At 40.5% G+C, this 27,525-nt stretch overlaps 1 protein-coding gene and 1 long non-coding RNA gene across 5 annotated transcripts; one reads left to right on the plus strand and one right to left on the minus strand.

Annotated features, from left to right (window-relative positions):
• Nucleotides 1–26,619, minus strand: CYBB (cytochrome b-245 beta chain). Of its 4 annotated transcripts, none has more exons than XM_015884481.3 (14): nt 26,532–26,619; nt 22,670–22,801; nt 15,942–16,037; nt 14,881–14,991; nt 11,440–11,524; nt 10,787–10,932; nt 9,852–10,042; nt 6,930–7,059; nt 6,107–6,199; nt 5,015–5,268; nt 4,588–4,750; nt 3,684–3,830; nt 2,151–2,275; nt 1–1,442 (listed from the first exon to the last, which is right to left on the minus strand). In XM_015884481.3, the coding sequence occupies exons 2-14, from the start codon at nt 22,697–22,699 to the stop codon at nt 1,316–1,318; spliced, it is 1,698 nt and encodes a 565-aa protein (XP_015739967.2). In that variant the 5' UTR covers nt 22,700–22,801; nt 26,532–26,619; the 3' UTR covers nt 1–1,315. The 4 variants fall into 4 exon arrangements, with proteins under 4 accessions (XP_015739967.2, XP_085405405.1, XP_085405410.1 ...); XM_085549279.1 differs by having other exon boundaries at nt 11,440–11,577; XM_085549284.1 differs by lacking the exon at nt 22,670–22,801 and having other exon boundaries at nt 26,532–26,607.
• On the plus strand, nt 6,961–8,770 carry LOC146762628 (uncharacterized). The gene is made up of 2 exons (XR_014946758.1): nt 6,961–7,085; nt 7,637–8,770. It is a non-coding gene; the product is annotated as an uncharacterized LOC146762628 (long non-coding RNA).
• Nucleotides 26,620–27,525: the final 906 nt, after the last annotated feature.

Here is a 27,525-nt window from a genome sequence, read left to right on the forward strand (position 1 = left end):
TGATAATGCATGTCTTATATTTTCACAGCATTTAATAAAACAAAACTTGGAAGGAAACTGAGAAGCTTTCACCTGCTTGCTTCTTTATATGTTGTAGTAAGGCAGTGGTTTAATAATAAGCATGGGATTCCTTTTTCAGAGTTTGAAGGGACAAGTGATCCCTGGTGTATGCATGCAGGAGGTCTGGGACTGTCATTAGAACTGGCTATGAAAATAAAGATCCCTGGAGTTGTAAGAATTCTGATCATATTCCCATTAAAATCAAAGCTAAATATCTCAGTGCTCCCTGTGCAGGATGAGAGCCTTATCATTTCAGCAGCAATTCATTTTATTCCGACAAAGAAGTTTCTTTAGTTTCGCTTAAGCTCTGTTCTCATTTAATAAGCGGCTTTCAAACAGAATTATGTAGATTTAAATATGGCCCTTTTGAGGGAAAGAATTGAAAATTTCCCCAAGGGTTGATTTGTGCTGGCATTTACCAGCTGTGACTTCCTGCCCTTCAGATGTGTCACGTGGCAGTTTCGTATTAATATATAACACAATCATAATCTGTCCTTCTAAAGTAGCGCATAGTGCTTGGATAACATTCACTAATGGATTAAAGGGAGAACACATCAGGTCTTGCAAGGTGGGGTGTAAATTATGCCACGTATAACCAAATAGATGCACTTGACTGCAGCTGTGGCATGTTGGCAGCGGTGCTCTGACATCCAGGTGGCTCCTTTTCAATACTCTGCTTTCCTGAAGAGAACTGACTGCTATTCAGCTGCTTATGCTACCTCCTGGACAGGGTGTTTAAGCTTGTCTTTGGGAACCTGAGAGATTCTTGTGTTCAGAGCAGATTTCCTGTTTTAAGGAGAAATTTTTCCCCTTCACCCTTTCCTAAATTTCTATTTTGCAGTACTCTCTGTAGCCTGCATAAGCTAAGTAGCAAGCATTATGCCAGAATGCTTTCTTGTTTAAAAGCATTAAGCTTTATCAATGTGAATTGGATCCCAAATGCAAATGGCTGCCCAGAACCTTCAGCAGTCATTATAAATAACAGGAAGATAAAGGCAGTTATTAGAGGGGAAATCCCCTCATGCAGACAAAGTGTAGGTTTCAGCTCAATTGCTAGCATGCAGGTGGCAATGCAAACTTTCCTAAGGTGAAACTTGATTCTTACTCTACCACAGCATCAGAATAACTCCAAAGAAGCAAAAGGATATGCATTAGTGTAGCTGAGATTAGAAGCTGGGCTGTCCTTCCCAGACTCCAAACAGAAAGAGATCCAGTGTTCACACTCTGTACTGAATGACCACCACGTGTTTGGGAGTTAGAAGTTTTCCTTGTTAAAAATGAAGTGCACTCCTCTTGGATCAGCTTCTGAGTTACTGATGCTCTGCTTGTTGAGCGTGTCAGCAAGGCCCTCAGGTCCACAGAGAAAAACACCTATTCTGGAACTGTTAAGAAAATGGAAACATGGTCAGGAACTAGACATAGAGTAGCTGGATGTTGGTCATGTAAATCTTATGTTCTGTAGTGGCAAGTATTTTTTCTCAGCTACAGAAACCAAAGTAGAACAGTACGTCTCTCCTTTAAAACTTGTAACCCTTTCAAACTTGCCAGACATTTACTGCCACTTCTAAAGCAGGTGGCAAGTTAAATCTCAGCTCAGCAGAAGTCAGAGAAGACAATTTTATTGATCTCAGTGGAATCAGTAAAGCCTCAAAAGTTTATGGCAAAAAGTTTTGAAAGGAACTGAACAGGTTACTTTCCTGCTAAGTTCAGTTGCTCGGCTGAAGGTCAGCTGTACTCAGGTGTTGTTTTTTAGGTTTGGTTTGGATTTCTTTGAGGTAGAAGATGTTATTTTTAGAAGCATTTAGAAGTCGAATGACATTCCTATCTACTTCAACTTGAATGGTGGGATATATTTTTCCTAAAACATCTGTGAGGAATTAGACACTGCATCAAGTGTCTCACCACTTTTTAACTGTAGGTTAAATTAAGTTGGTCAAGACCTGAGGTGATGACCATGACTGAAACCAGACCAGAAAATACCTGGAGACTGTTATTAAAATATTATCAGCATTATCAGTCAAAGGAACAAGACTGTGCTGTTATGGCAGTTAAATAATGGACATTCACACTTTCAGTTGGTACAAGATTACCCTGGATGCTGCCTCGCAATGGTTTTGAACTCATTTTCCCAGTTAGGTCTTCCATACAATGTTTTCTGTTTAAGGCCTGTAATCACATCCTTCTCCTCTTCATGATGCATTACAAAATGAGTGGCCTGTGGGAAATGAGAACCAAAGGACAGTGTCACGGCATTGTGCACCAAATTATTTGCACTCTAAGAACATTCCTGTAGAACTTATGGTATTTAGAAAGGAAAATTAACAGCAAAATAACAGGAGATGTACCAGCAGTCTGGGTTATCTCAAGAACTGAACATTGTGAACACAGCAATTACATTCCTTTTGCAATGAACTGTTTAAGTCCTGTTAGAACTGTAAAATAAAGCTGCAAATTAAAACAGCTCTTTCCCTTCCCTTACAATAGTACAACTCCTATGACCTTAGTACCTAAAGGGAGCCTACAAACAGGAGGGGAGTCAACCTTTTGAAAGCGTAGATAACAGCAGGACAAAGGGAAATGGTTTTAAGCTGAAGGAGGGAAGATTTAGGTTGGATGTCAGAGGGAAGTTCTTTACTGTGAGGGCGGTGAGCTGCTGTCACAGAAGCTGTGGATGCCCCATCCCTGGAGGTGTTTAAAGCCAGGCTGGATGGGGCCCTGGGCAGCCTGATCTAGTATTAAATGGGCAGGTTATTAATGGTGGCCCTGCATTTGGCAGGGGGTTGGAGATTCATGATCCTTGAGGTCCCTTCCAACCTGAGCCATTCTGTGATTCTGTGACCTCTGGAAGGTCTGATCCATATAAGGAGGTTCTGTCTACTCTCCAGGTAAATTTTACCTAGAATCAGCTAAGTAGATGACAGTTTTAGGGCAGAAGTTCAGCCCTTGCTGATTTTTGAAGCCAAAAAGCTTAAACCTATCTCCAGAAGTAAGAATTGCATGACTTTTCTTCTTTTCTTCACGTTTCTTCCACTGTATGTGTGAGGTAACTTCCTACCTTACTGCTACCCTATCCCTGTAGATGAGCTATAGCACTTAGATAATCAGACAGTGAATTTTTCAAAGGTGAGATGTAAGTGAAATAAAGCACCACTAAAAGTAACAGGGTGAGCACCTTTCTTTACTGAATCACATTCTCTACTGAGTCATGGAAGAGCTGTTCCTTCATAACTCTTCTCCAACTTATAATCATGGGATCAGATAAAGAACTCAGGAAGGTTCTGAAACAAATATGCTGCCATCACTCAAATTTTTTGCATTAGCTTCCCCAAAGCTGCCATTAGCTTTTCTGTAAGCAGTAATGACTGTCTTAGTTATGCTTGCAGGGTGAGCTGAGGTTGATGCTGTGAGGAAATACTACTTCCCAGCGTGCACAGCCAGAGTCAGTGCACATCAGCAGCTAATCTCATGTAAGTTCTAGCAAGTAATAATTATCTGTGCTTAAAACCCTGAGAGCCAGGTGGAAGCCCGGAATAGTGACCATCTGAACATTTATCAAAACATTACACACTTGCTAACATCAGCCTCGGGGCACAAGAAAGTGATATTTTCCATAGTGTTGTTACCTGAGTTTCATCCCAGCCGGTAAGGTAGATGTTATAGCTGAGAAACTCTGCATTATTCCTCTCCTGCATCTGAGTCTCCAGAGACTGCAAGAGGTCAGCGAACCATTCAAAGGCATGAGTGTCCCTGCAAAGCCAGTAAAAATAGATCTGGAAGAGAGAAAAGAGAACTGTCAGGAGACATATGCACCTAGGTTGCTGAGTTTCTGTTTGCTGACTAAAGAAGGACTGTGGAGTTCTTGAAGATACTATTCTGACCACTACAATAAATAGATAGGCTGGTGCTGAATCTATTTGGTATTTTGGATAGTGGGAGGGTTGTGAAGCAGAATGAGTGACTGCAAGAACAAGGAAATGTCTTTCTCTCCTTTCAGCTGGTGGGTCACGTTTGTAGTTCAGGATGTTCTCACCAGTTTTATCCCCGTAAAACAGTTTGTTAGGACATAAAATAATGACTTTGGTAGATTCTATCTCCCCATCTGCTAGCAGGTAAGGTAAATTAAAGCAGGTAGCAAAACCAGTTCTGGCCAGTAGATATAAATGTAACTGCAGTGTGACTCCACACCTCTGCACAGGGACTTTCCAGGGAGTCCAGAAGAGGTTGGTTGCACTGTGAGTCCACTGACTGAGAACTACTCTCTGTTCTTAGGGAAGGCATACAATATTTTCAAAGGCTATAGTTAGTGCCTGTGGATTGATGACGTCTTGGTGTGTCTTGCACGGCTTGAATGGCACTTCCAGCACAGGTGAAAATCCCCAGGACCACAGCCAGGATTTCGGGGTTGGATTTTGCTCATAGGCTATTTCTCTCTCTCTCTCTCTATTTTTGCAATTTTGATCTTCCAGCTTCCATGATCACTTTCCTGGGACTGTTTTGATTTTGACCACTGACAAAGAGGGCACGTACCTTCTTAAGTTTTAAGTTGGTTGAATCATGGCAGTATTTGTACCAGACAGACTTGAGCACAGACGCGAATGGCGTTACCCCTATCCCGGCTCCAACCAGCATAACAGTTTCATAACTGAACACATCCTCACTGGCAGTTCCAAAGGGGCCATCCACAGCTATCCTGAAATCAAAAGTACATTGAATAAATAGATAGTGATTATTTACTAGCATCATTTAAAATAACAATAGAAAAAGCATTTGCCTGTTGCACTAGAAAGAAAAAGGTGGAATTGATAAGAGGAGGAAACCAACATGAACAGTTTAAGACCAACATCTGTGACAGAAGTTGTTAAGGATTGTGTCACAGATGCCACCAACCAGGCTGAACAAAATTTCACCTGCCCTAGATATTGGTTGACTTTACAATGGTTGACTCTGTACGTACTTGGGCAACTTCCATGCTTCCTGGAATTCCTGCTTATCACATCCACAGGCATTGAACAAGCCCTCTGTCCAGTCCCCTACAATACGGACATGAATGCTGAAGTAATCCTCCTCTGGGGCAGAGGTTAATGTGAATGGATGCCATTCCAGTTTAGACACTGCTGGACATTTGACAAAAATGTATTGCCCGACCTCCATCTTGAAACCCTTCTTCATCATCTGGAGCTCAATTGTCTTGAAGGGATGAATCACCACCTGCAGTAAGAGGAACAAGGGGAAAAAAAAAGACAAAAGCAAAAGGGTATCTTCCCTGTTCGCTGGTTTTATCTACATTTTTCATCGCTAGCATTTGTCTCTCCTATAAGAGCAGGGAAAGCAGGTGAAATGTCCCAGCAGTACGGGGAGTGAGGAGTAATGTCTGACAGCCAGGTGAAAGACTGCAGAAGATGCTAAATTTTTTGCTGAAGTACTTTTTCACCCCATACTTGTGGTCATTCCAAAAGGGACAGGTCAGAGTGGGAATGTTCAGCCTGGAGGAGACAGAGGGGATCATGCCAGTGCTTACAAATGTCTAAAGGGTGGGAATCAAGAGAATGGGGCCAGGCTCTTTTTGGTGGTGCCCTGTGACAGGACTGCCCAGAGAGGCTGTGGAGTTGGGAAATGCCAAAAACTCACCTGAATGCTTTCCTGTGCAACCTACTGTAGGGAACCTGCTTTAGCAGGGCAAGTGGGCTGCATGATCTCTGGAGGTCCCTTGCAACCCTGACAATTCTGTGATTCTCTGCCAGGGAATTTGGAATATTTACATTGCTGAAATTTATGCAGATATGTAGAAAATCAATATCTCTTCTTTACGATTCAGTATTGTATTTAGCAAACTTTTCCTTCCTGCACTCTTTTGGAGACGGGCTTAGAAACAACTACACTTGGATGTCAGAGAGTAGTACTTTATTTTGCCTGTTAGCAACCATGACATTTTTGAGATGTCTTTAGTTGACAACACTGTATGACATGTAGGAACTTCTGGCTTTGCTGCACCATCTAGAAAAACTGCTAGTGTTAAGTAGTAGTTAAGCTTAGCAGCAACACATACCTTTGTGATAACAACCTTCTGCTGTGATCTCCAAAACCGCACCAACCTCTCACAGAGGTACAAAAACATGGGACCTACTACCCATTTCCATGTCTGTTAACAGAATAAAATGGGAAGTTAGATCACAAAGATGGCAACTGAGATTACATTGAATTCTGGAAACACTGTAAACAGATACTAAGTTGAAGTAACATGTTATTTATCAACCAGAGTAAGGAACAATTAAAATACATGACACCTTCAAATTGACTTCTGTTCAGATGGGGAATTTCTTTCTTTGTTGAGAATTGTAGTTGCACTTTTAGTTGTTATTACAGATACAGCAAGGTAATTCCCTAAGAGTTCTTTTGTCTCTGCCTAAAAGTTAAGGTAACTTAAAGAAACGTAGAATAAAGTTATCAATGTGTTACTGACTCAGGTTTATATTACTGTGGGGAAGATTTGGTTTCTGTTGACTAAGCTGTCTGAAATATGAGTGAACGGCCAGCCAGTTAGTCAATAAGAGCTGAAGATTCAGATGTCAGGAGACATTAATAACGTCAGGCCATTAATAATGTGAAATTATTATATAGATTATAGCACTTTTTTGAACCCCAATGACTACAAAATACACTTTGGTAAACAGTCCTCAGATTGACTCATCTGTTTTGCCTATTAGTTGTGCTATTGCTATAAGGCACGGGAAGCAGGTTGTAATTTTGGGTTATAATCCATTACGTTGAAATCTTGCTTAATGTAAAGAAAACTACTTTGTATGGCAAGTTTATACATTATTTAACAAAAAGAATAAATGGTAATTTTTTTTTACTGTGTTTTTTCTTACCATAGGAGGATTCCCTGCAAACTGGGGGACTGGGCAAGCTCCTTTCTTTCCCCACTCAGTGAAGTTCTTAGAGCACATCTCTGGAATATGTTCGGCCAGACTCTCTGCTGTCTGTCCCCGCACAATACGCCTGCAAAAATGCAAAGCATTAAGGGAGTAAGATGGAAATTAAGGAATATCTGTCACTTACTGTTATTCTCTGTATTCTTTTTCTGTGTAGTTATGGAATCCTGCAGTGCTAGTTTACCTTTTGATACCTCTCTATGGCTCTGATCTATACAAAACATTGTAGGGTGAAATACCAACTATGAGATCAGGTGAGGAAATGTGAGGTAAATTTATTATCACTTCCACAGTGTAATTACAATAGGAAAACTCAATTCTTTTTGAAACCATCCTACTTTTTCCTTCAATAAGAAAAACGAAACATGGAGTGGGCTCAATAATCAGTTTCCCATTGATCACTGCAGCAATGATTTCTGTTATTTTTCTTAAAAATCAAGGAGGGCCTTTTCCAAAGAACATTATTCCTTTGGTAATTTCAGTCTATTTACAACTGTAGAGTAGATCTTCAATTGGTGTGACTGGACACAGGTCCCTCTAGCTCAAAAAAGCTATGTTGTCTAAACCTGCTGACATTAGTTGATAATCTAGACCCGGTATCCTAACTTGAGATTTCCTTGTTTTGTTCATTTGTTTTATTATAGAGAAGCCTGATTGCTCCAGTTTGGCAGAACTGATGCTGGGAAAAGAATTCAGTTTTGAGAAGTAAAAATATATTTTGATCGTGTTCAGTATTTCCTGCACCTGTGTGAAGTTCTACCAACATCAGGGCCACATCAGAGACCCCCATGTGATGGTAATTAGTAGGTTAAGATCTAATGACTTTCCCTAGAAATGGTCTGATTCTAATCAGACTGTTTGTTTTTCTGCCAATATAACTTTGTTGTTATTTTCTTCCCATGACTTCTCTTTCTGCTTTTCAAGCTCAATTTCCTTGAACTTGACTGTGTTTCTGACATTTCAAAGAAACTAGGTATTTAAGTAAGTCATATGTATGCCTAGGTTTAAGTGACAGCTGCATCAGAGGATTATTAGAATGCCTGTGTGCAATCTTGAAAGTTAAAAAATTTCACCGCTTATAGATATTACTAATGAACCTCTTCCTCATTACGGTTTTGACTAACATCCTGCCTAAAAAATAAAGGGAAGGAATGTCACTGTCCCAGGAGCATCATGAGTTGCAGTTTTCAGGAACAACATCAGCTGCAATTCACTTCCCCAACAGTGACAAGGGCTTCATCTGAGCTGCCCTTGGAGTGATTTACAGGAATGGGAGGAGCCAGTTTTCTGCCTGTTTTCTGCCACTCCTAAGCCCATTGCTTGGGGGCTAGTGGTTTTCACCCTGCCCTACACTCCATTCAAAGTCTGACAAGCCAGTAGACTGTATAAGGAAAGGAACAGACTTATTTTCACTTATTGCACGCTGTAGATGATTTTCCAAGATTGTAATCAAGCTTTCAGCAATATAGCCTTCTAATTCCTTCTCTTTCTGTTAAAAATTTTACTTTTACTTGCAAAGAAGGGTGATCTGAAACTCTGTACTCCTTCCTCTTTACATTTGCTATAATGGGAAGGTCAGGATTTTTGTCTGTGACATGTAATTCATAGACAGCACTAAAAAGTACTATAACAGCTTGCATCAGACAAGAATCTGCCCTCTTCATTCCATTAACTCTGTGTGCTTCAGTTTTCCACATATACGTATATATTTATATGTGTGTTTGACTCAGCCTTCTGTCTCTTGAAATAGAATGACACCTTTGTGTCTTTCAAACACACTTGAGAGTAGCAGATCATATTCCCGTGTTCATCTCCTCCCAAAGTGGTGTCTGACAACCACATGGATCCCCACTGCTGCCTAAACTTTTCAGTATTATCTTAAAATAGTGAAGGTATAGTCGTTACTGAAGGAAAGAAGTCCATATATGAAGTATATGCTACTCACTGACTGTTAGGAAAAGCAACGTTTGCTTTCTGATGGCATTGTGTAGTAACTGCTGAAAAGTTTAGACATTTTGTCAGTAGTTACATGATATTTCCAGAGGAAACATGTGCCATTTGTTCTTCAATTTTGGCTCTTACATTCTTCTTGCTTCAGAAGTCGAAGTGGACAAACATGCTGGTGGTGATTCTCATCTGCCTTCTATTTCTGTTCTTCCTGCTGTAGTCTCATTTCTGTCTTTTTTATTTCTTTTTTTTTTTTTTTTTTTTTTTCCTGGTGCTACTGGACTAAGAGGAAGTGTTGTTGAATAGTCATTATTATTGGGCATTTTCAAGACACTTTCCAGTGCTCTGAATCCCTAGCTATTTTTAATACAGTAACACCTAGAATCTCATTTTAAATGGATAACACAGTGTATCTACAAACTATGAAATGTGCCTTGGATACTTCAACATTCTTTTTATGCATAAGTTCTGGAGTTTTATAAAATGAAACTGAAGTTTCAGTTTTGAAGGCCAACAGGACTGACACCCTGGTGGGAGTATGTTAAAGACAGCCTATCCAGGTTGAAGAGATGGATGAGGCATCCCATGAGCAGCTGGCAGAAGTTACACAATCAGCAGCTCTTGTTCTCATGGGGAACTTTAACTTCCTTGACATATGCTGGAAATACAATACAGAATATAGGAAGCAGTTTAGAAGGTTTCTGGAGTGTGTGAAAGACAGCTCTGTGATGCAGCTGGTAAGAGAGTCCACTCAGGAAGGAGCCCTGCTAGACCTGCTGTTCACAGAGAAGGACTGGTGGGAGATACGGAGGTCGGGAGCTGTCTTGGACAAAGTGACCACTAAAAAGTAGAATTCTCAATTCTTGGTGATGTGGGCAGGGGGCCAGCTGTACGATAAATGCAAATACTCACCCAGCGCCATGGATGACAAGGCCAATAAAGAAGATGACAAACAGATGGTGAGTGTACCAAAACACTTCAAAGTATGACCTTCGGATGATTTTGGTGGATGATGTGATGATTAGTATGAGGGCCAGAGTGATGATAACACCGGTGAGACCAGCCAAGTACGTGAAAGCCACGTATAAACCCCCCACAGGATTCTGTGAAATAATTGCACATATTGGTCAAAATAAAGGGTTGCATCAAAGCTAAAGCAGCTGAACCATCAGTCTATCTCACTTGCCAAATTCTTCACCCTGTTGCAAATCTTTGGGTTATCCTCTGTGAATTTGGCGATGGCGCTTTGAAAACACACCCCAATTTTGTTGCACTGCAGATTTACTCCTACTAGAGAAAGTGAGAATAGAAATAAAGGGTTTTATACCTATCTGCTCACCAAGGACTACTTCTTGTTCTGTTACTGCTCAGCAATATGGGCGGGGGAAAAATGAACATTTTTGCATAGCTGTCTTGCTAAAGCTGAAGCCTTGCATCCATATTTAGGGAAATAAATTAAAGCTCTTAGTTTTAGTGGTGCTGGGCAGTTGTGGGTCTCCCAGCTTACAAGTACATCAGATTCTCGGGGCTTCTGAGAAATGGGGGAGGTTTCTTTTTCTGTTTTCTTTCTCTATTTGCCTTAGTCAAAAGACTTCTTTTACAGGAAGTTTGCTTTTATGCTATATTTTAAAGATACTTTGAAATCCTCGCATGAAAAAGCTTAAGGTATTACAAAAAATCAGCAACGCTATTATTGATCACTATAGGAGAATGAATTGCAAAAGGCTCTCCTGCATGATGGTTCAAAGACAGACTGTGCACTCCAGAATAGGCAGCCTTGTTGGATACTCTTAGGTAATCATCTAGATGAATGTAATAATGATTCTTCACAGCTGGATGCCACTTACTGGAATAGTTTGTCTGTAAAAGTTGATATAGCTTTCATCTGGGCTATCACCAAGTCTAGAAAGGACAGCTGCCAATGTTCCTTCCTCTTCAACGCGGGCGTGCACACTCCACTCTACATTGAATAAGTGTGCAATGGTGTGAATTGCTAGGAGAGAGAAAAATAATCAGGGATAAGTACAGAGTAAATGCTTCCTGTTTTGGGCTAACATTTGGGTAAGCTTTGTAACATTTCTCAACTACAGCTCAGAACCTTTGACACTTCTATGACAATTTCATATCACTGATAAGTGTTGATTCTTTCATGATTTCTTTTATTTCTTTCAAATGTGCCAGCTAAGAAATAAGCCTAAACAGAAATTCTAGCCAGACTGTTTGGTTCTCAAGTCATTGCTAAATACCTTTTATTAATCCTTGCCATGAATGTTACTAGCAGTGAAAGAGAAAAGCATTCTTTCTTATTCATCTTTTGCTCTCTATGAGTTGCAGAATAATACTTAATGTGTTTCAAGCCTTGATGCACTCTGACTCATTTAAGCTAACAAAATCAGCTCTCTCAATATAGAACACAAGTTCCTTAAGAACTTGGATCTCATTTGGATTCTGTGTAAAATGAACAGGAAAGCAATAACCAAAGAAACATTTGAGTACCAACCAGTATGAAGGGCGATCATCCATGCCACCATTTTGTGAAAGGTGAGGTTCCTGTCCAGTTGCCGTCTTACACGGGTAGAGCAGCACTTTGAGTTTGAGGAAAAAAATATTTGCAGACTACTTGTGATTCCTACAAACACTTATTTAAATGCAGAGAAAAAAATGGAGGCCCTGAGCACAAGAATTGGTGATATTGCTGGTAAAGAATTAGAATTCCTAAATATAAACAAAGATATATTACTCCATACATCCGAATGTGATAATAACATGTTATATTTTAATATGTCAAATTGAAACAAAGTATATGACAATGAGAAAGCAAAATAACATCCATTATGCCAAAAATACATATCTGCGTTACATTTAAATTAGATGTTATAAATGGAGGAGGAAATAATCATACTCTGCCATGCCAGGAGAGGTTGACTGTTTTAGATTGACTATTATACTGCCACACAGCAACAGGGCCCTGCTGTAGTTCACACTCCAAGCATCCAAGATTGGGTGCTTCCACTCCAAACACACTAGTCATTTATGGTTCTAAGGGATGCTCTTCCCAAAACTCTGGGCGTACTTGGCAAACACTCACTTGCAACTTGTCAGTGGAATTACCCACATAGAAACAAGAATAAAAACTCTCTGCTAATACAAGCTGAAGAATGGCTCTTATGAAAGCAGAATGGTATTTTCATTAACTATTACAACAGGTGCCTGTGAGGTCCCATCTGAATTATAGTCTCCATTATAGTCAACAGGAGTCTTCCTATAAATTCGTGTTTCTGTAAAGCTAGCATTTGCTGTCTCCACACAGAAGAAAGTGTAATTGTTCTGTGTTATGTCCTCTTGTTGCTTCTGCTGACTGACAGAAAACAGAAAACACCAAGCAAGCTAAAACATGTATGCCTGAGAGCCATATAGGTGTTTTACACAACCAATTAAGGGAGCAAAATAATCATCCAAGTGCTTGCTGAATATTAACTTTGTAGATGAAATGGTAAAGTATCTTCCCAGTTAACAGAGTGGATTGCACCATACCAGTCATTCAGAGCAAAACAGGAGGGATAATAGTACACCAGAACAATTTAGTTTTTGATTTGTCCTACTTAGTGGAGATATAGTATCAGTGGCCTCATTCTCCAATACCAGTCCATATTTCTATTTCCAGCTGTATTTCTAAATATTTCTTGAATATTAAATGTGCAAATAGATAAAAGAGCAGGAAAAAAAGAGTCTCTTCTTTGGTTATTCTTCAGCTGTGACATTGATTAAAGGGCAAATCACAGGGCTATCACAGTGACCTCATTAGACTATAACAGCCAGATCATGCACCTTGAGATAGAATTTAAAAGACTGTAAGATACAGTGTAGCACTGTGAGGAAGTATCCATCCTGTCTTACTGCCTTACAAAAAGCATGTAGGGAAACTTATCTTGCTGTTTACAAAGCTTAAGACCAAGCAGTAGCAAAATGCTGCAGTTAGGTTCAATGGTGAAGCTCATTAACATCAGCAATGAATAAAGAACTAAGGGGCGTGCAAAGAAGGCATGGCTATTATTAATAAATAGCTTTGTAGTGCATGATTTCTGGGTGACAGGATGTAAAGGGCGGGAGTTTCCAGCACGCTGCTATTGAGCAATTGGTTTGAACAAATTTCCCCTCTCCCTAACCTCAATGGCATTGCTGTTGGAAAGGCCGCTACCCTTTCAATACGTTACATGACATTTAAAAATCCTGATTTTCTTAAGAGATCCTCACAGGTCTTGCTTCCAGATCATAGTTAACTAGACTGAATAGCAGAACAAGCACAAACAGCTGTACTGCTGCACCAAGGCTACCAGAGTCCCAGCACTACCCCTGGGACACTGGGCTTGGCATGTTTTGCTTAAGATAGTTACCTCCTTCCTGAGGTATAGCCCTATTGCAACAAGCAACTGAAGTTAAACAAAGTCCAACTGCCTAACAGTCCTATTTTATGTCCCGTCCTCATGTCCTTGCACACCCTCAGAGCCTTTAGCTTCCTCGTACAGCCAGACAGTAAGCTGCAGGCAAGCACCAGAACCATGCAGCTCTCTACATGGTTCTCACTTGCAAACTGAAGAGGAGATGAGCAGTTCAGGACAAGCAGCGTTAAGACCCAGCTGGAATAAAACTCTCAACCTTCAAATCATATCTTAGCATTACTGTAATGTCTCTGAAAATGCCTTCTTTCACTGCTTTGAGCTCAGAAGACCTCTGCCCAACCTGCTTTCAGCTTGACACCTGTGAGATCTATTTCAGAGCTCATTAAGACCTACTATGATCAACATCTCATCAATGTTTTCCAGTTGCATTCATCTAACAACAACACTAAATCTTACTAAATTTATGTTGATTATTAACTTCTGCAGCTTGGGGATCCAGCTGTCTCTGTGGCATATACTATTTGATATTCCTCAAAGCAGAGGGAGAACAACTTTAGCCCTACATTTTTCCTTACTATTCTTTTTCTTTCACACGCATGGAGAGAGCTGTCTGCTTTTACTACTTCCCAGAATTGGAAGGGGTATGAAACAAGATAGAAAGTCTGGTCTGGATATTTCCAAGTTTATATTTCTGAGTGTTATACCTAAAAAAGGCCAGAGCACTTTGGATAGCATTGGAAATATAACTTAGGGGCAAAGACAGCTCACATTCATCCACAATGACTGTCAGAGTAGTATATGTCCTAGATGAGTGTATAGCCTGGTGGCCTTATATCCCACTCTCCTTTGCTATGAAGGACTCTTGAAACTGCAGGTATTGTATGATGGTTTTTTGCTCTGCTTTTTCCACCCTCACAAACAGTCACGTCTGCGTGAAAGAATTTATGATAGACTTACAGATGAAGTGCTAGGGTCCCCTCAGCTGACAAGATAAACCCATTTTGTATTAACAAGGTTTGCAACTTACAGTTCCTTTTGGAGGCCTAATCATCATAGTTACAGAACAGGAGCCATTTTTAGTTTTTTTAGTATGCCTGGATAAAATTATTTTGTGGGTTTTTTTTTTTTTTCCCCTGCATTGTTTCTGTTGTAATAGACAGCAGTCTACATTTCAGCAACGTGACAAAGTCAGTGCTACCATAGGAAGCCACTCCAGATACCACCTACAGCTGATCATCCTTTTCTTAGTGCTGGTTCCTTCTTACTGAAGGAACGTGGTACTGGAGGTCTAGTTGGGAGCTAGAAATGGTCAAAAGGCTGGTGAACTATCTCATCCTCACCATAAATGGGTATTGTATCACTGATAAACTAGGCAAAGACCTCAGTCTTGCTCAGAGTAAAACCCTGAGCAAACCTACTTCAAAGAAGACATCCCAAAACTATGGTATATCTGGGGAACTTGGACAGAGATTCTTGGTGTACTTGCAAAGCTACTTGGGTTATCATCTGTCATAAATGTTGAAATTCTTTCTTCATCTTACCGCACTTGATCCTCTGAGGAAGGAGAGCAAGTTTCGACATACTGGCAGCAGAATCAGCATGCAGTTGAAATTCAGACATGCTGCAGGAGCTCTTGCCAGAGCCAAAGCACGCTGGAATTGGAGAGATGCTATTAAATTAATTACCTAAGACATTATCCAGGAGACAGATAAGCATAGATTTTATACGTGATTATGTCACAAATATTCATGAACTTGAGATCTAGAGTTCATTAACAATGGTTGTATGTCAGAGCAGTCATGATCTATCCTAGTTAGGGGCACAAATGCAGAAAGAAAAGATTCCTCCAGGTAGGCCATCTTCTATTTCCAGTTTTGAAATAACACAGTGGTATGAAAAGCTCCCTGTCAGTCACATCTGGCAGTTGGTAGCCAAGTGCAAATGCAAGTTTAAGCTAGCAGCATTTTCTTTCCCAACATCTGAAGAAAATTTCCCTGCTGCTATTTCAGTTGGCTGAGCATTAGGGTAGACAGAAGGAAGGGAAGTGGTTGAGTGTTCAGAAAAGCTATAGGACTGGATCCAGAATTCTTCACAAATGTAGGTTAGTCTTTCTTGCAGCTAGCACCAATATCAAAGGAGCTTTGTGATGCTCATAAAGCTCATCTCAGTTTCAGAAGGTTGCTGCCTAGGACTCTAGCTCCAAAATGTCCCCTATGTGTGCGTCTCTGCAAAAGGAATCTGGGGAAATTAATTGCCTCATCTTTTAGGAATATGTTCCTATGTAAATTGTTTGAGAAACAATAGGAAGGGAAAATGGATGCACCATAGTTCCAACATCAATACCTTATTCATCTCCTCCTTAATAAAGCAGCCACCATGCATATTCACTTTAATTACCATGAGTACAATTGTTACCTGGAAACATCTTTAGGATGAGATTTCTATTCAGAAGCTCTGACAACTATGTGCATTCAATTATCTGTTTATTTGACTCCTTCATGAACCTGCTGCTGCAGCAAATTCATCCTGTTTCAATCAAATAAAATGAGGAAAAATGCTGCATGTGCACTCTGTGCCAAGATAATGTATGTTCTGTACTTACGCCAAGGAGTACTCTGGTGTAGAAGAAATTTTGTGGGAGATCATATGCAAGATAGAACCACCAAAAGAGGAAGACGTTTAACCCCAGCCACACAAGCTGAAAGACAAATGAAGAGGAAACTTTAAACTCTGTTGTTAAAGATCATTCATGAGAATTTACACAGCACAGAAAATGGCCAATGAGATCATTGTATTTCTATTTGTAGAGACAGCTGTGCTGCTGAGTATGGAGGGTTCAGCAAGGACTATATATATATACACATATATGTTTGGTTTTTTTTCCTGGTAGAAATTAGCTTTGAGGAGTATAAGAATGGCAATAAACCCAAATACAGATATTTGCACAGTTCAAAGCATTTACACATGATTATATAAGGACTGTAATGTTACATGTGTCTAGTTAAGTCTGTGAGTCCAGTTGAATCTCTAAACATCATTAAAAGTTAGGGCCTCTTCCAAACAGCACTTCCTCAGGCATATTAACCGTTGCAAGAGGAACACTTAATTGCTATGCAACAGCACTAAGAAGCTTGAGCTCTAAATATAGATTGCCTTAATTACACCCGAGGCCTGACCATAACGTTTTCTATTGTGTAGGAGGCTCTAAATATCTGAAATCAGTCAGCAACAAATATTTAATGTAGGCACCTAGGTAGAGTTTAGACTATCTAAAACCAGGCTTCTTCATAGCTATACTGCAGTATTCTCTCACATTTGTGTATTCTACAGTGCGGATTTCTACAGGAAAAGAGAAGTTATTAGCCCTCCTCCAAATTATTTAAGGAGCTCATCTGGCTGCAGAAATTATAATGAATTTGGCCACTTGCTCTTCAAATCAGCTGTTGGCTGATTTCACATACTGAGGTATCTGGTACAATCTGTATCACTGCACCTCTATTCTAAATAGATTAACCAGGATGGAAAAAGAGAGAAAAGAAACTCCAGGAACTGGGAGAAAACTCAGTCTATGCATGTAAGTTAAGGATACCAGAAACTGTGACTTGACAGCCCTCCTAACCCATATTTTTGCTGGTCCTCTGACCCAAATTGACATCGTAAAAACCTGGGATTAGTTTGGCATTTGAAGACATCTTAGCTATATGGATTTAGACTGGGAAAGTGAAGGGATTTCCACCAGTTTAAGGGAGTATATAGGGAATCCCCAAATCCTTATTATAAAACTAATCTCAAGATCAAATGCTCACGCACTTAAAATGAAACTGTGCTACTTCCAAGTACAGTTGCCTCACAAGATGCTGATCTGTGACGGGCTCTCATAGTTCTTGGTGCTGACCCATTCAGAACATGGACCCTTTGCAAAACACTGCAGCACCCTTTGCCAAATGGAGCTGGGTGGCAAAGTTAACTGCCACCCACACTCTTCAGCTAGGGCAGGTGGAGGGAGTGTGTGCTGCCATTAAGGCTGATAGGTATCTGCTTCACTGGGGCAAACCAATACAAATAATGTCTGTTTCTATCAGGCATGGGACAGCCCTGCCAAATAATGCTATAGTGGACAGAGCAGAATGCTTTGGTAAGGATTTCAGTGAATAGTACTTAAATACACTAACCCCACTTTGCAGAAATCCCTTCAATGGTGTTATGTATTATATTATATTATAAGCATACACATATACTTGTACTGAGTGTGATATTGCGCTGATGTGAAAAAAAGAACTCTGAAATACTAACTTCTGCCTACGTTTTCTCCCAGTTTATCTTGATGAAATGAGAATGAGACTTTCAGTACTTCTAAATCTTGCATGGAATGAATTGAACATACCTTCACAGCCACTCCATGCAAACTATATACAAAATGGATTCAAATGCAAGTTGCCCTAATGAAGAATTCATGACTTTCTGCTCTAAATTCTGGACTCTCACTGTAATGCTAATTTTCTATCCTCAGGACACATCCACCGTGCTCTCAATTACATCTACTTCTGTGTACAAAAGTGCAAGAAAACCTCGTTGTTGTGATTGCTTTCTATTTTGAAGTTCAGTCGTTAACAATGAGATGCAGTGTTTTTTTTTTCCCTTAAGACATTGCTGCACCCAAAAATAGCAGGTACTTAAATTCATTTCTAGCAAAGAAAACAGCTGACATACAACCATTACTCAGTTCACAATGAAGCCTACAGCGACACATGTACCAGGGAGAGCTCCTTAAAAATCATGTTCTTGAAGTGCGTCACTGCACTTGCTGCCCTGGCTTCAGAATAATCAAACACACACAGTATTCACTGACACAAAGAGATCTGCTTATTAAAACGTCCTGTAGAAATTTTTACAGGACACAAATCACAATAAAAATGGTACTTACGACGACAAAGATGGACAGTCCTTCATTCTCCACCCAGTTACCCATGTTTGCCCGAGATGAGAATGCACAACAGCCCCGTTCTTTCTGGGACACTGTCTGTAACTTCTCTCATAAGGAAGTGAGAGCAGAAGCTTACAGCAACCTGTTTCCTTTCTCATTCATTTAGGAAATAAATTAACCATTGAATCATACCCATAGTTCAATTTCAAATGTGTTTCTACCAACTTTTTATAACTCATAAATATATAAATGATTGAGATAAACCATCTCTTCCTCAAGATACGAACTCTGGATAAAATAAATAACATAACTAGTGAGGCTTTCTGCTGAAAAATGTTTTGCCACTTTGCATAACTTTCAGTGCTGAACTGTAATACACAATTCACAGAAGAATTCTCTCATCCCTGGCCTTGTCTTTATCATCCCAGGTCAGAGATGCCATTCCTGCAGATCCCTTTTGACAAATAGTCACTAGAATGTTTTATCTTTTGATCTCTTGAGGTTCATGGAAGTCTCCACATATAATCAAAAGCTCTTCTTTTCTTGGGACATACATGCAAACCTTAACATCTCCTCTCCACTTGGGTTAACAGGGAGGACACATGTCACTTGATTGTCCCTTTTTTTTCTTCTTTTTTTTTTTTTGTACTCTCATACAGTTCCAGCCCTGGGAATCCAGTCACTATAGAAAATAATGATAATAATTATAATGAAGACTTTGCTTCTGTGATTGGAGAGAAGAATATGGAAAATTTTCCATGTATATTTTGTAGCTTACAAGCTCATCAAACATTTATTCCAAAGGTATTCTTTCTTTAACAAACAATACCTTTGAGGTAGTTTAATGATTTCTGAATGTTTTGCCTCTGTGGTATCACAGTTCCCAAACCCACAATAAAGAGCATACAATGAAAAGTGGTCAGGGAAGGCAAAGTGTCTGTTCTGATTCATGGATGTCTATTCTAGCTGTGAAGACTAGCCAGCTCCCTCCACCCACAAATAGCAGTACTCTACCTGTCTTTTCTTCCAAGCACGTGTGTGAAGCCAGGATGCTCTGAGCTTCAGCAGACATAAGAGGCAGCTCCTCAGACATAAGAGCCACCAAAACATGGACTCACTGCCTTAGGAGGCTTATGGCAGGCCATAAACCCCACAGGGACAAAGCTCCGATCAGTCACAACTGTCAAAATATGACACTCTCTTGACAGCCTAACTAGCAGCCATGAGGCAGAATATATTTTAGCTGCTCTCAGTCAAGCAGTTATTAAATACCCATAGATTATCTCACCACCTGAACTCAAGGCATAGAGGTCTTGAATACTTCCAGAGCTGGTGGATGCTGTAGCTCTCTGGTATTTGGGAGGGTTGCCATTAATATGAAAATTGACAGGACAACATTTAGCAAAAAGCCATTGCATGGTTTCTGTATGTAACAGGTGTGGCTAGAGTTGGTAGCAAAACCACACACACAACACCCTCAGTTTAATTCTGGTGTTTGAACCTTCTGAAAACGTGAAACATCATTGGTGTAACATCCCAGAGATGTGTATGTTTTGTGCTTTGGTCTAATTAAAACAAATAGCACCATAAACAAGAAAAGGTGATGTTGGCAGCTGTGTATTAACCATTATGTAGGTGTGTGTTAAACTGAAGTATGAAAAACTGAAATACTTCTTTCTTACTCTGTTTCTAAAACGTCTGCCACGCTGTTTGATTATGCAGTTTTTCTTCTTCGTTGTGAATGGTTCAGTGAACAGTGGCCCTTTCTCTGTCTGACAGTCCTGAAAAAGTATTCAGATCTCCTGACTCTTCACTTCCTCACATAATTTTATGCCAGTTATTCTGGTTCCTCCGCTGATCTGTGAAATAGAGCTCTGTATATTTTTGTACAAATTTAAATCCCATAGGACCGAGTGTTTCACACCTGCCTACTAAAAAGGCCATGTAAAATTCTGCATGCATAGATTCCTAAAGAGAGAGGTAAAGAAAATGAAAGAGACCCAGTTCCTGCATTGCTGCCAATTTGCTAAGACAAGGCTGCTGAGCTCTCTCCCATATAGTCAATGAGACTAGCCTCTTCTATTTCGTAGGTTGAAATATTTATTTTGAACTCTTTGTCCTGTGTCTCTCAACCTTCCTTTGACTCCACACCCAAGAGGAAGAAGCAGACAAGAGTCTTGTCAATACTTGTTACATGGTGGGTAAAGCCTCATCCATAACTTTATATCTGTTCCCCAAAAGAATCATCTATGGAGCTTTCTCTGCTACACTACACACTAGACCTGCTTTCACATCCAGCCTCAGACTATCACTGTACTGACCTGCCTTCACTCATGGGAATAACACAGTATGAAACCTCTGCTTTCCTGTTTTGTTTTCAAGGTAAATTATCCCACACTGAGGCCAGGGCCCAGGGCTCCATCCAACCTGGCCTTGAGCACCTCCAGTGATGAGGCACCACAGCTTCTCTGGGCAGCTTGTGCCAGCACCTCACCTCCCACACAGAGAGAAAATTCTTCCTAATGCCTAATCTTAATTAATCTCCCTTATTTTAGCTTAAAGCTGTGATCACGTTAAGCAGGCAGTAGATTCCAGATCCCCCTCTGCATAAAGCCTGAGGCCAAAGTAACCCGGCTCTGCGCGAGTCTGCAGGAGACAGAGCCCAGCCTGCAACCAACCAACAGAAGGCTTTATCATCAGCTGGGCACTTGTTTTTTTCCGGCGCTTTTATCGAGCGTTCAGCCTCCCGTGAGGCCTGTGAGAGCCCTCAGGCAGCGGGAACGGCGGCTCAGCACCGCCACCCGGCGGGCAGCCCTCGCCCCTCAGGCCCCGCCGGAGGTGGAGCAGCCTCTTCCCGTCCCCCCTCCCCGAACCTTCCTCTTTTTGGAGAGGAAAAAGCAGGCAAAAAGGTTCAGCTCTGAAGTTTGGATGTCTCCATTTCTGTGCTGAAGGACATGGGCAGGGGTTTACCTGCACCATGTCCTGATACAGCTTTTTCCACTGTCTGCCTGGGTGCCCTAATGGCTGTGCTACAGCAGAGGAAGAAATAGCATCAATATCATCACACAGCCATAGAAGTATTCCAGTAACCCCTTGCCGACATCCTAATTACACAGGTCTATTCTCCTTTACACTGCTGCAGTTCATATTGTAGAATACAAATGAGTGCTGCAAAAGGTTTATTTTAATTTATTTTATTTTTTTGCTGAATTTTGTCTCTCATTTCTCAGTGTGGGTGTAACAGGGCAACCCAGGTCAGTTAGTAGATGCCTGTCTGCAGCATGACATCTGACTGACATGGTTCCTGGCTCAGCCTTGTTTGTACTGAGGACTTTTGAGTTTTCATTAACAGCAACAGGAGAAACACTGAGAAATGATCTCTTGTTAAATGCACAAGTCTAAGAAAGATAACATGACACAGTGAACTGGGGCACCAAGGAACAAACTTTTGCATAAAATTTCACTTTAAAATAATCTTTTAGCTAGAGTACTAAGATGGCTCATGCCTGTGCTAAGGCTGAGCATGAAGCCTGTATGCTGCTAAGTCATACTTAAATTGCATCTTAGAATAACACTGCTCTAGCCATATATCACTGGATTTACATGTTTCATTTATATTTGTCATTTATTTTCTTACTTGCTCTGATGACTAGGAGAGTTATCTGACAGTAGCTTGCAAAACTATCTGGCTTAGATGGTCTTGTATCAACCTGCTGGCCCTGTTCTGTGAGAATGGCAGCCTGTTCTGTTATGCTCATAAGCTCTGAGGCAGCCATCCATCTCTCTGAAAAAGCTCATAAGGTCATAAATTATACACAGTCTGGATTTTGAACTGGGATGATGTTCTTCCAGGTTAAACTACCACTTACTGAAGCCTCCCATTGCAAGATCGTTTAGAGGATGTCACAGCTCTCGTTCTCTCCTATAAGCATTTAACACTTTCAGAGAACCTGTCATTTGAAATCCAGGAAAAAACTCTAATGTGGTGTTAGAAAGCAGCATTCCTCTATTCCTTGCGGTACACACCAGGCTACTTGATTAGTTATTGTGACTTCAGTGTTCCTGTGAAGCAAAATCAGGGAGAAAAACAAGGCTATTCACACACCAAGGAAGGTTAAAATAGAAAGTTTTAGAACTGATACAGGCTGTATCAGTTAGAAAGCAGTATATTAGTTTAAGGACCAATATATTAGTTTAGCAAAAGGAATCAATCAGTGCTAGTTCTGGCTGAGTTTCTATATACACCTGATTACCCAGTGCCATAAATGGGGAGAGTTGTTTTGAACAAGCTGCAGACCCAAATTACACTTGGTAAAGGACGAATCCAAGTGCATATTCCAGAAAGTAAAGCTGTGGAAGCTTAATTCTTATGTTACAGAAGTCATCCCCTCCCAACCAGACAATACCGGAAGGAGTGAAAATTGCAGTGACACCATGGATCTGGGCAACAGGAACACGTGTATGGTTGAGACAATCCGAACCCGTAACTATCCAGCTGAAGCCAGGAGCAAAACTGGATCATGAAGTACCAAGTGGTCCTGGTGAAGCAAGAGGATATGGAATTAAAAGTAACCAATATACCGAATCCAGCCCTGTTTTTAAACACCACAATAAACAGAATGGAAATCAAACATGACTGTCTTCAAACTATTGAACAAGTATATTCTAGCAGAGCTGATTTGAAAGACTGTCCCCTTGGAAACCCGGATAGGGAAAAGTTTGTGGGTGGTAGCAGTTTCATGCAAGACAGTGTTAAGAATGCCATAATTCTGGCACCTACCAGATAAGTGTAGGAAAGTAGAATTTATAGCCTTGCTAAGGGCTTTGGATTTAGCAAAAGGGAAAAGAGTCAATATTTAGACAGACTCAAAATCTGCATTCGGGACTGTGCTTGCACACAGTGCTATGTGGAAAGAATGGGGTTACTAACCTCCCAGGGAACACCTGTAAAATATGGAGAAACAATAACAGAATTGTTAGAAAAGGGGCAATTACCAAAAGAAGTAGCTACAATGCATTGCAAAGCCCGCCAATCAAACAACAACGATATCAGTATGGGTAACAACCATGCAGATACAGCAGCTGAGAATGCAGCAGAAGGAGCTTACTTCCAATTAGTATCCCAGAAACATCAAGCACGGATCAATGAACCTCCAAAATACCAGACTGAAGATGAGAAATTAGCTTCCTTGCTAAATGCTAAGAAAAATGAAGGATGGTGGGTAATTCCAAACAACCAGTTAATGGTTCCCCAGCCAGTAATGAGGAAAACAGTGCAAAATAATCATCAAATCACATACTGGGGAACAGAAGCCATCACAAATAACTTAAAGACTCAAATTTTAAGCATGTGAATGGGAGAAATTTTAAAAAGAACAGTGAGGAAATGTGAATTATACTTGAAAAATAAAAAAGACTACCCCCACTCCCCCTCCTGGAGTCACGAGAAGGGGAGACAGCCTGGGAGACTGTTGGCAGGTAGCCTTTCCAAACTCCCATAGCAAGCCAGCTACAGGTACTTATTGGTATTGGTTGATACTTTTTCAGGATGATCAGAGGTTTATCCCTATCACAACAACAAAGCAAAGGAAGTAGTAGAGGTCTTGCTAAAAGAAATTATGCCTAGATTTGGGGTACCAATAGGAATACCGTCAAATGGAGGTTTGGATTTTGTAACTGAAATTAAGTAAGCCAGGATGACGTAAGCTAGAGCTTAGCAGACCTTCTAACCAAAATGACTTCCTGGCTTCCCAGATTTGATAGGTTAAAGAAGTTATTTGTAGGGACAGTGTGTATATTGGCTATGTGTATCCTTGCTTGTACTGTGATTAAGTATAGGGGATGTATACCTAAATGTGAAGGGTCAAAGGTGGTGAGGGTTAAGATATGAACATCATAATCCTCAAAAGAGAAGCAGGGGTTGATACAGGCTGTTTTAGCAATAGGGATCAGTATATTAGCTTAAGGACCAACACCAAAAGGAATCAATGAGTGCTAGTTCTAAAACTTTCCATTTTAACTTTACTTCATGTGTGAACACCCTTGTTTTTGTCAAGGATTCTGCGTCACAGGAACACTGGAGCCACAATAACTACTTTAATCTTTGCATCCACCAGATGCCTAGTACATATTATGAGGAATGAAGGAATGCCACTTTCTAACACTACACTGGAGTTAGAGAGTTTTCTTCCTGGATTCCAGACAGCAGAACTCGCACTCACTGATTCCTTTTGCTAAACCAATATATCGGTCCTTAAACTAATACACTATTCCCTATTGCTAAAACAGCCAGTATAAAAATCATTATTAAAAATGACACTAAAATGAGTAGGTTAGATGGAGGAGTGTTTTCTGCAACATTACTCACTCCGTTCTTTATTAGCTCTTAATACAAGATCTGATGGCTTAATGATATTCTCCCACTTCCGTTGTTCAGGATTTCATGGGAGTAGTGATAGCCTGGAGATATTTCAACTCTTTCTCAGTTGGGTTCACAGATTGTTCTGAAATAATAATTTTCTGCCAAATGGTGCGTGCAAACTGCATGCATTATGTCAGCAGTATTATTTCTGTTCTGACCATGAGGACAGAAATGTTTATTTCATGATGAGACGCAAAATCAAAACTAATATGTGTACCGCAACACAGTGATTAAAGACTGCGCTAGTACTAAAACAGACTAACAAAACTAAGTTAAAACCAAATGACTAGATAATGCTATGTCTAGATTAGTGGATACTGTACTGTCCAGTTATTAACGTTTTCAATGTAGCAATGAAGAACCACAGAATCACAGAATTGTAGGGGTTGGAAGGGACCTCTAGAGATCATTGAGTCCAACCCCCCTGCCAAAGCAGGCTCCCTACACCACGTCACACAGGTAGGCGTCCAGGCGGGTCTTGAATATCTCCAGAGAAGGAGACTCCACCACCTCCCTGGGCAGCCTGTTCCAGTGCTCCGTCACCCTCACCATAAAGAAGTTGTTCTGCACATTTGTGCGGAACTTCCTATGCTGTAGTTAAACTGATGCATTCCACACACTCAGTCATTTTCACAGCTGTGTAACTTTGGCTATAAAGATCAACCATACCAAAAGTACAGCTGGTTGTTTCACTGTGTTGTTTCTCCATTTCTATTTGAAGTGATTGCCACAAAGCAACAGACGGGAAGAAAAGAAATAGCAAGAAAAATATTCTAGAGAATTTAATTGATGCTATGAGAGTAATCAACTGCAAAACTAAAGCAACCACAAGCACCTTGCTTTCTGATATGTAAGTTAAACAGAGCAGTTCTACTTCAACACAAATCTACAAGAGCAGGAAATCCACACATAAGGAAAAGTAAAGCTAGTGTAGCTAGGCACCTTGATACTAAGGTGCTGTTTTGATACTTAGCCTCCATATTAGAAGCCAAACTAGTGTTCAGGCTGACTCTCTATGTTGGCACAGCGTCACCTCGAGCACTGTGTGCAGTTTTGGGTGCCACAAATTAAGGGCATAAAACATAAGCATCCAAATGAAGGCCACGAAGATGTTAGAGGTCTGGAGAATAAGACATGTGAGGAGTGGCTGAGGCCCCTCCGTGTGCTCAGCGCAGAGCAGAGGAGCTGGGGGAGGAATGATTTTCCTTAGACTGTGAGAAATGGAAAAAGGTATCTGGAAAAGGATAAAAGCTCTTCTTTCCTTTTCTCTAGTATGTCCAGTTGTTGTACAGTTGTTTATACAAGGGAGAGATTTGGTAAATTTCTATGCTGCGATTTTGAAGCACTTGCCTTGCATTTTGACTTCAGTATTGAGGTGAAGCTGAGACAAGAGTTTCATTAAACTCGTTCTTAAAGATAAGTCTTCTGTCTCCAGTGAGTTAAACTTACCATCTCTACCAAAGTACTGTGTATTCATGTTCCAGTGATGCCTCCTGAATGGCTGGAGTCAATCACCTCAACTGCATTTTAGAATACTGGATTATAAACATTCACCGTGATGCTTGCCTAGCACAGATCTTAGCTCAAAATCCTGTTTCCTTTGGCACATAAGCCTCCTTTCAGGAGGCAGGAAGTAACAGAAAATGGTTTGCTCTTTTAGACTAGTATCTCAACCCACCCTGTGGGTTTTGAGAGAGATCAATCCTTTTTCTGTCTCCTGAGCAGCATTACAGGTAAGACAATATCATGCAATGGCTACTATGAAGAGTGGAGTAAAAGAAAAGACAGAAACTGGGGAAAGAGAGCCATACAGGCATATACAAACACAGCAAAGCAAAGCGGCTCACCACTTCTCGATCCAGCAATGTCTTGGTGTTGCTAATCTTTGTCAGTCGTGGGTTGTCCGAAGCTGTGGTGATAAGCTGTCGACTATGACAAAAAGTACATACTCTTACTTATAGTCCAGAGTGGTCGAACTGCTCTTTCGAACGTACAGCTTCTGTCTTCGGGGGGGAGGGGTCCCACAGGAACTGGTCCCAACAGGAACTCCTTTCCCTGTTTTCCATGCCTTGCGAATGTAAATCGGCAGAGAGAGGAGGACTCAAGGAGATGCCAGCTTGTATCTTGCCTTCACAGGACACAATGGTATCACCTCCCAATCTCCTCTATCAGGCTGGAAACATTAGCTTCCAGGGCAAGTCTTCAGCTAGAAAACACTCTGAAGCCCTCCCCTTCAAAGGCAAACAGCTCGAAAGAAGTGCTTTCAAATGTAAAACTGTCCACAAAGCGTTTCGATTGTCTCGTGATGATGTGAGACAACGCATTCTTTACCAGTCTCAGACAGATAGATACCATCAGCTCCATGGAAAAGAAACGTAGGAAATACGGGGAAATAAAACAATTTATTTTTTCCCCAAAACCAGTACAGTTTACCAACCTCACATATTTGCTTGTTTTATTCTTTGCTAGCTTCGCTATGATCACATCTTAGATCGACTGTAAGCTTTGTTAACTTCATTAAGATTATGTGTTTGATTGTGCACATACAACCTTATACATAAACTGATGATCAATTCTGGGACTAGGAGTGACAGTAAATAACTTATGCCAACCTTGTTCTGTATGACACTGTTCTCTTAAACCAACTACTACATTTTATGCTGAGTTCTCTATCAGCTGAATACCATTAGATGCACCACTGATTTTAGATGAAGAACTCACAAATCAATCAGATTATTACTCTGTAAGACTTGCATCAAAACATCTTTTGTTCTGCATGGTAACAGCTGACAGCATAACCTTTAGCTTGGACTTCTGAAAGCCCTGTTTTAAGAACAGACA

The sequence above is a fragment of the Coturnix japonica genome, chromosome 1, assembly GCF_054131305.1.
Source record: "Coturnix japonica strain WE chromosome 1, WE-NBRP24, whole genome shotgun sequence".
NCBI lineage: Eukaryota > Metazoa > Chordata > Aves > Galliformes > Phasianidae > Coturnix > Coturnix japonica.